The sequence below is a fragment of the Sinocyclocheilus rhinocerous genome, unplaced genomic scaffold (genome assembly GCF_001515625.1).
Source record: "Sinocyclocheilus rhinocerous isolate Xijiao unplaced genomic scaffold, SAMN03320098_v1.1 scaffold1830, whole genome shotgun sequence".
Lineage (NCBI taxonomy): Eukaryota > Metazoa > Chordata > Actinopteri > Cypriniformes > Cyprinidae > Sinocyclocheilus > Sinocyclocheilus rhinocerous.
Genome location: NW_015650704.1, coordinates 246,724 through 256,396, shown reverse-complemented (window position 1 = coordinate 256,396; position 9,673 = coordinate 246,724). Strand labels below are relative to the sequence as shown.

The 9,673-nt window shown below is 33.7% G+C and overlaps 1 protein-coding gene across 1 annotated transcript in view; it reads left to right on the top strand.

Moving 5' to 3' along the window:
- Positions 1–9,673, top strand: part of LOC107712392 (receptor-type tyrosine-protein phosphatase mu) — a 251,734-nt gene that overhangs the window by 229,211 nt on the left and 12,850 nt on the right. The window contains exons 23-26 of the mRNA XM_016517630.1: positions 1,197–1,294; positions 6,387–6,503; positions 7,533–7,687; positions 8,164–8,299. Of these exons, the coding sequence (XP_016373116.1) occupies positions 1,197–1,294; positions 6,387–6,503; positions 7,533–7,687; positions 8,164–8,299 (506 nt within the window). The remainder of the gene's footprint in view (positions 1–1,196; positions 1,295–6,386; positions 6,504–7,532; positions 7,688–8,163; positions 8,300–9,673) is intronic.

Sequence of the window (9,673 nt, the reverse complement as noted above, 5' to 3'; positions counted from 1 at the left end):
TGCATCACAGAAATAAATTACATTTTAAAGGATATTAAAATAGAAACCATTGCGTTACAAATAAATAACATTTTGCAAGATTACTGTTTTTTTTTCTGTATTTTTGATCAAATAAGTGCAGCCTTGATGAGCAGAAGAGACTTCTTTAAAAAACATTGCAAGTCTTACTGATCCCAAACTTTTGACCGGTAGTGTATATATATATATTGCTTCTATTGTCCTCATGTGTAAGTCGCTGTGTATAAAAGCGTCTGCTAAATGACTAAATGTAAAAACATAAATACTAAAAATGCACATAAAAAACTTATGCGCACAATTGAGTAGGAATAGCCGTGGCACCTGACGTTATATTGAGGGCTGATGAAGCGAAACGATCAGTCTGTGCAAGAAACTGAACATTATTACCTGTAATCCAGAGCCTCAGGCAAATGGGGAAATATGATTCTTTTCAGTCACGCAATGACGTAACTTATACGCAATTATATTATTAAAGCACCCAATAATGATGTGAAATGCAGATGTTTTACATGTCTAAAGCACATGAAGTGAATAAACTAGTCTTCATCAGCTCACCTTTTTACATAAACTGTGAGAAACAGTTTCTTGCACAAACCGATTGTTTCACTTCATAAGACCTCAATATATCGTCAGGAGCCACGGGGATTAATTTTGTGTCCTTGATATACTTTTTTCATTCTCAAAAACTGGTAGCCATTGACTTACATTTTATGAGTCACCGTTTCGACATGTACATATGTCATCATTTACTCTCCGTCATGCCGTTCCCAAAAAAATTGGAACAAAAATTATTAAATATAGTAAATGATGTTTATCTGAAAGTGTAAGAATGCAAACAGGTTTCAGTATAAAAGTAATAGAAGTCTATGGAAAGTCCCCACAATTCACAGAAGCAAACGTGTGTGTGTGTGTGTGTGTGTGTGTGTGTGTGAGTGAGTGAGTGAGTGTGTGTGTGTGTGTGTGAGAGAGAGTGAGAGCAGGTCTGAACTCACATTAAGAACTCATACAGCCATTACAAGACTTTTAATCATGTGTCAAAAGTCATTTTCTTTTTAGAGTCGGCACTTGATTAAAATCTATATTAATTCAGATTAATTGTTTCCATAATGGAGTAATTCAAAGGTTGTTCAATTAAGCCAAACATGATGGAGTCGGTCGTGTGTTTTCTCTCTCTGCAGGACCGATGCAGGAGACCGCCATCGACTTCTGGAGGATGATGTGGCAGGAGAACACGGCAACCATCGTCATGGTGACCAACCTGGTGGAAGTTGGCAGGGTGAGTGTGAAAGTGTGTGTTTGTGCGAACATCTGCATCATCTGTTTACTGAGAGACTCACGAAATCACAGCATCATCTCTGAGTTACATTCACAATCATGCCAATCCACGTGTATTTCTATAGCACTTTATGCAATACAGACTGTTACACTGTAATAAACAGGAAAATAAACGTTTTTTTTTATTCAATTATGACAAACTCAGTTTCAGCTGTAAAGCTGCTCTACAGAAGACAATAGAGTCATTATTCAGATCAATTCAGTTCAATAACCAGTGGTGTACAGTAGCAAAGTATTTGTATATGTTTGAAGTATCTTAGAAGTATCTGTAGTTCTTTATTATAATTTTTTTCAACTGCTTACACACATTTTCAATTTTTCAAAACTTTACACACAAATCCAAGAATTGCACACAAAATGCAAAATGCATCACATCTCTTGCAAAATGAAGCGCTGCATTCAAAAATCACAAACACATCTCAAAAGCAAACATTTGCAAACACCTTTGACATAATATTAATTTCCACTTAGATTTGTGTGTGTTACATAGAGAATTGTGTGTTGTGCTTTGCAAAAAGTGTTTTATGAAATGAGTCAAAGACTGAGAATTAGTGTATGGTTTTGCAGATTTGGTGAAAAAACTGTGGTGTATTTTTATTTTGGGAAACTTTTACTACATCATGAAGCTTAATGTTGTACGTTTTACTCCACTACATTTCATAAACAACATATTGTTCCCCAAGATATTGGTGAAGATTCATGAAGATGCTGATTCTTTCTGCACTAAATGATAAATTCATGAGTAAATTAATATTGAAAAATGTCACTGTCAGTAGTAGTGACATTTTATGAGTGATTTGCACAATTAAATCACTTACAGCATTTTTAATTGTCATAAAAATAATGCCAGTGCTTAATGATCTTCAATAAGATTCATTTTCATTATACAGAATATAATCTGTTATTGGTTCTTTAGGATAAAATGTGTGTGAGAGAGAGAGAGAGAGAGTGTGTGTGTGTGTGTGTATGTGTGTGTGTGTGTGTGTGTGTGTGTGTAAATCTGTGTGAGTGTGTGGTGTCTGCAGTTCAGATGAGTGTGTGAGATCGACTCCCGCAGGATCACTTGCAGAGTAAATGATGCATTCCGGGCTTCATCAATGTGAAGTGGCCAGAAACTGATCAATGAAGCTCATTATCAGACAGAACAGCACAAACCGCCCAATCCACAGACAGACGGAGAAACACTGATTATAATAACAGAACTGTGCTTTATATAAGAGATATTTAAGAGTCGTTGCTGAAGAACGGCTGTCAATCTGGAGGTTTCCTGCAATTACATTTCATCCTTTTAAATAATAAACCATTTGTTTATTTAATGCTGTGAATGAGTTTACCTGATTCACAGCGGAAGAGCACTGAAATCAGCTCATTTAATTACAGTCATTAGCAGTCTGATTCATTTAATTACCATTAAAGTTCAACGTGTTTAAAAGTAGAGCTAAATTCATTAAGACTGAATAAACTTCATCATAACAGTTATATAAACGTCTTATAATTTGATTGAATCATTTGCTCTTAAACAGTAGATCTGTAGAGGCTCATAGACTTCAAACAACGTTTTGCTCCTAAAATACGAGTTAAAAACTCAAAACATTGAAAAAGTCCTGATGCTCATCATGCATTTGTTGCATTTGTCGTGGCATCATAATGATCAAGCCCTGTTTGAACAGATTGTGATCAGTCATGGATCTCCTCTGGTCCAGATGTGCCGGTCTGAGCTGGTCTGAGCCGGTCTGTTATATGATGCTGATCTAATGTGGGCTCGAGCGGCGCTGCTTCCCCACGGAGACCCATAAACCCACCGCCGCGCTCCACTGACGCCCATCTGCAGCCACACTCAGCTCTGGCATTCTGGGAGATTCACAGCAGATTAGACCAATCCTAATAGAGAGAGCCGTTTACTGAATTACTGAATGAATCAGCCGTTTGAACGAATCGAGTGAATCAATGATTCAGTAGCCCATTTATAGAGAGAGCCGTTTACTGAATTACTGAATGAATCAGCCGTTTGAACGAATCGAGTGAATCAATGATTCAGTAGCCCATTTATAGAGAGAGCCGTTTACTGAATTACTGAATGAATCAGCCGTTTGAACGAATCGAGTGAATCAATGATTCAGTAGCCCATTTATAGAGAGATCCGTTTACTGAATTCCTAAATGAATCAGCCGTTTGAACGATTCAACTCATAAAGACATTTACCGCCACCTGCTGGCAGTTTTAGTTTCTTCTTTAGAGTATCATTTCATTTATAAAAATAAATAAATAAATAAAATAAAAAAACATTAAAGGGATAGTTCACCAAAAATAAATAAATTAATTAATTCTGTCATCATTTACTCACCCTCATGTCGTTTCAACCCTGAATGACTTACTTTCTTTTGCAGAACATAAAAGAAGGTATTTTGAATACTGTTGGTAACTAAGTTGTTTTGGTCACTATTCACTTTCATTGCATGAACAAAAAATACTGAGATGTTTCTCAAATTATCTTCTTTTATGTTCCATACATATATGTTAGGCCATTGTAGCCTAAACATTCCTGAATTCTGGATTCTGATTGGCTGGCAGATGTTTCAAAAGATGAATAATTAAGTATGTCCGTGTTTATTAACTAGGGATTGTTCTAGATCGCTTTTCCATTAAGGAACCACTAAATAAGTAATCATAACTTTTAAAATATAGACTGCCATAATTTTTTGGTATTTGATTTATTTATGAATGACAAAATTTGTTTGTAAAGAATACTTTAAAATGTCTAGAAAGAAAATTATTTTGAAAATAGGCTTTTTTTTTAATTTCAGCAATTTAATTATTCTAGGTTTGTTTATATTAAAGAAGCACCAAAAAATGTAATCTAAACTATAACTATCTAAAGCTATCATATAGCCTAGAATTCATTAAAAGTTTTTTTTTTCTTTTTCATTAAAAAATTATGATTAAGGTGTGTGAATTCACATTAATTAAAGATGTAAAAAAATTTCTAACTGGCTGTTTTATTTTATTAATAGACTTAATAGACTATTCATAGACAAAGTACCAAATAATACATTGTGGTTTCCTAAGAGAGAGCCGTTTACTGAATTACTGAATGAATCAGCCGTTTGAACGAATCGAGTGAATCAATGATTCAGTAGCCCATTTATAGAGAGAGCCGTTTACTGAATTCCTAAATGAATCAGCCGTTTGAACGATTCAACTCATAAAGACATTTACCGCCACCTGCTGGCAGTTTTAGTTTCTTCTTTAGAGTATCATTTCATTTATAAAAATAAATAAATAAATAAAATAAAAAAACATTAAAGGGATAGTTCACCAAAAATAAATAAATTAATTAATTCTGTCATCATTTACTCACCCTCATGTCGTTTCAACCCTGAATGACTTACTTTCTTTTGCAGAACATAAAAGAAGGTATTTTGAATACTGTTGGTAACTAAGTTGTTTTGGTCACTATTCACTTTCATTGCATGAACAAAAAATACTGAGATGTTTCTCAAATTATCTTCTTTTATGTTCCATACATATATGTTAGGCCATTGTAGCCTAAACATTCAACACAATAATAGCTTTAAATTATCTTTTGGGGGTATTTTCACAGCCAAATTTAGTTTGCGATTAATTAGATTAACATTTTTAACAGCCCTAGTAAACATACTTGTTTAAAAACTCTTTATAAAAAAGTGATTAAGATGTGTGACTCATATTAATTGAAGGTGTAACAATATCTGCTTGGCTTTTATTTGATGCTTTTATTGGATGCTTACATCTCTTGACATTTTAGAGTCATTAAATGAAAATGCTATAAATGTTTTTCAGAAACATGAAAGTATTGATAGAGGTTTATCTGATGCGTTTGAGGAACTGAATCAATGGGAGTTAATGCTGTTGAAATGAGAGCATATGGAGGATGATCCTCGCGGTGTATTGATCTGGAGTTTCTCCATCAATACCTGTGTTAATCAGGAGCACTTGACCTGCTCACCGCCGCTGAAGGGTTCATTTAATGTGATCGGGTGACATTTGAAACCGAGCGCAATCACATGCCACCGTTTCAGACAAAAGGTCAGACACAACGTGATTCTGATGCGTGACGTGATAGTGAGACGAGCGAGCATCATCTCCACATCAGCATTTACTCCTCAGAAAGACTACAAATTTACTAGAATGTACACAGAATGTAAAAATATAATGAATAATCGAATCGGTTTCTTTGTATCAACTCAAATTTGTAGTTTAAATAAACTCAACTTGTTGTTTTGTTTGATTTGTTGGATCAAAAATTGTTAGTTAGGTTACTTAATTGAAGTTAAACCAACAAATCATTTTTACAATGTAGTGTTTGTTTGTTTTTTCACATCAAAACTGAAAAACAAAAAAAAAGAAAAAAAAAAGGATATAATTAGTTAACATTTACATACTTTAATTCACCAAATTAATTTAACCAACTTCAAATTCATTTTTTCAAGTTTTTTTTTTTTTTAAGTTATACAAGATGCAACGCAGTTTTTAAGTCAGTTTAATATATAATATGATTATAACATTTTATATACTGTATAATATAAACTTGCAATTCTGAGAAGAAAAGTCCAAATTGTGAGATATAAAATTCGGAATTGTGAGTTAAAAATTATATATTTTTTAATTCCATGGTGAAAAAAAAATTATAATAATAAAACGGAATTGCAAAATGCTCTCAGAATTCTGAGGAAAAAACTGTCCAAATTGCAAGATGCTTTTTTTTTTTTTAATTCTGTTGCAGAAACATACATATTGTTTACTTTTTTTGTATCATTTTTATTTATTTTTCTTTTTATTGCAAATAAAATGCACTTTGCATTTTTATGCATTTTATGCATTTATGCATTCAAATGCATTTTTATTTAATGCACTTTGAATTATCATTTGTGTATGACGTCAGTTGCAGAAATAGTCAAACTGCTTAGTGAGGTTAAAGCGGCTTCCTGAAGTTGCGAGCCGGACTCGAAGCCGTGCTCCTCTGATGAAGGTCTGTGTGTGTTTGTGTGTGTCAGGTGAAGTGCTGTAAGTACTGGCCAGACGACACCGAGATCTACAGAGACATCAAGGTGACGCTGATCGAGACGCAGCTTCTGTCCGAGTACGTCATCAGAACGTTTGCGGTGGAGAAGGTGAGGAGACGCCCTTCACATCCATTAATCAGCTCCGGAACAGATACTTAAACATTTTTAAAAATGCATAGTTTAAACTAAGTGAAAAATATGAAAAAAAATTCTGCGCCAATTGAGTAAAATAGAAAATATTGTTGGGTGTGTGGATTAAATCAATTTTTTTTAAAAATGCAAAAAGCAAAAAATCCAAATCCGCACACCAAACGAAATGCAAAGTTCACGGTCCTTTTTTGTTAGTGCACTTTAGTTTTTGTTGTCTCTTTCATGTAAATCTTCAGGATTACATCTTTGTTCAAAAGAACTTTGAACTTTGCATTTTGTTTGGTGTGCGGATTTTTTGCGTTTGCTTTTAGTTTATAATAAGGGAATAAAGCTTTACACATGCTTCAAGACCCTCAAAATACACATCATTTATTTTTTTCATATTTTTTACAGTAATTTTTTAAGAGATACAACCATTTATAAATAAAAATGTTACATGTTTTTGTGTTCGGGTCATTTTGATGTATGGAGTACAATTAGTGTCAAAAATACTTTCTGGAAAATTATCTATGAAGTTATATTAGTGTCAAAAACTAATATCTAATAGCTAATACTAATATAATAATTTGTCAAATATATTTAGCCTTCACACACTTTTGGACTGAATTTTATTGATAAACATGAATATGCCTGTTGATGTGAAAAATGTATCACTTTTTTCATCTGAAAGTGAACGTTTATGTAATTTGTTTGAAAATGTTTCAGAGTAATATTTACACATGGTGATGTGGTTTTGTTAGAAAGAAATATGTAGGTTTGATAAATGTGGACTGCTTTTGATCAATCCTGAGTTTAATGAAAAGCTCTTCACTAGCTGTTGTTGTAGTTTTGGTAGATTTTACTCAATTGTCAGCAGATACAGAGTGTGTAAATGTGAGTTGTGTGAGTCAGGTGTGATGATGAAGTGTGTTCATTAGTAAAGCTCGGGTCTGATGATGATGATGAAGTGTATGAGATCTGATGATGATGTCTCTGTCCATTCTGCAGCGAGGAGCTCACGAGATCCGTGAGATCAGTCAGTTTCATTTCACCGGTTGGCCGGATCACGGCGTTCCGTATCACGCCACGGGTCTGCTGGGATTTGTGCGGCGGGTCAAAGCCAAATCCCCCACCAACGCCGGACCCATCGTGGTCCACTGCAGGTACCAGAACACACCACATACAGAGACTCTAGCTATAACACCAACATGACTGTCTGACTTCATTTGTTGTTATTTGAACTTTTTATTGTTTTTGAATTATACATTTTGAGAAGCTACCAGTCAAAATGTTGAAATAAATTAAATGTGTGTGTGTGTGTGTGAGAGAGAGAGAGTGTGTGCATGTGACATTCTGTTTTTTATATGTTGACATTACAATCAAGTGAGAGAAGCTGGAACTAATGTAAAAGTTATTTAAAACTTATCAATACATACATAAAACTTGTAATTATGAATTCAAGAAAGATTTTTTTACTCAACGGTAACTAATTATTATAGTAATTCTGACTCACAAATAAATTTCAGATTCAGTTGAAGGTCTTCTCCAGACAGATGTTGCCATTAGTGTGATTTTGATTGTTTTATTCCCGTGGTTTTATCTGTCGATCTGAATCTGTGTTTTGATTGGTCGCTTACAGTGCGGGGGCGGGGCGAACGGGCTGCTTCATCGTGATTGACATCATGCTGGACATGGCGGAGCGGGAAGGAGTCGTCGACATCTATAACTGCGTGAGAGAGCTGCGATCGCGCAGAGTCAACATGGTGCAGACCGAGGTACTCCTTCCCTCACCTTTGACCTCTGACCTCTTCACCTTCACCACACTGAGCCTGGCAAATACATGTGAAAACGCTGAGAGTATTCATGTTGTCTGAATAATAGATGATAATCACAGTTCAGTGTGTTGCAGTGATGCCATTGCTGTTGTTTACATTGTGATTGATATTTATATGATATAAATTATATTTTATAAAATATGTATTTTTTTTTTTATTTCATAAAATATTTATATATAAATATATATAGCATATAAAAATGCTATACAAATAAATGTGAAGTGAATTATATTAATTTATATTAAAAAATATATATATATTTTTATAGGCATAAATTCTGTTTTTTAAATATTTATTTTTATGTGTTTATATTTATTATGTATTTATATTTAAATAAAGTAATAAATAAAAAACTAGAGGTTTAGAACAAACCCTGACACACAACAGAGAGAATAGCGAAATAAATAAATAAACAAATAAATAGAGTTATAGGGCTAAATTCAGTATTTATTTTATTATAATTTATTTTTTAAGTATTTATATTATAGCATTTAAATTCAAATGTAATTAATAATACATGCAATTGAATTAAACTCTATTAAAATAAAATGAAATTAATAATAATTAATTTAAAAATATATTTATATTTACATGAAAAGTTGGAGGTTTAGAACAAACCCTGACACATAAATGAGAGGATAGACGCAGATTAAATAAATGCAGAGTTCTAGTCAAACATTTATTGCATTATAATTTATTCATTGATGTATGGTTTGTTAGGATCGGACAATATTTGGCTGAGATCCAACTATTTGAAAATCTGGAATCTGAGGGTGCTAAAAAATCTAAATATTGAGAAAATCATCTTTAAAGTTGTCCAAATTAAGTTCTTAGCGATGCATATTACTAATCAAACATTAAGTTTTGATATATTTACGGTAGGACATTTACAAAATATCTTCATGGAACATGATCTTTACTTAATATCCTAATGATTTTTGGCATAAAAGAAAAATGTATAATTTTGACCCATACAATGTATTGTTGGCTATTGCTACAAATATACCCCAGCGACTTAACACTGCTTTTGTGCTGCAGGGACACATTTTAACCAGTGAGCGTCTCAGAAACACTCGATCGGTCCGATGCAGGTGCTTTAAGAGCCGTAATGCGTTTGAGTTTTTACGGCTCCTGACGGGTTTCTGCAGCATCTGCTGTCGTTTCTCTCGACTGCATCGCTGCGTTTAATGAGCAAATGCTTCAGAGCTGACGTCTGCACTGGTATTTGAGAAGCCTGATTCACCCTGCTGAAGTTCAGTGACCTTCAGACGGTGTGTGAGTGTGAGTGTGTGTGTGTGTGTGTAGTGTGTGTGT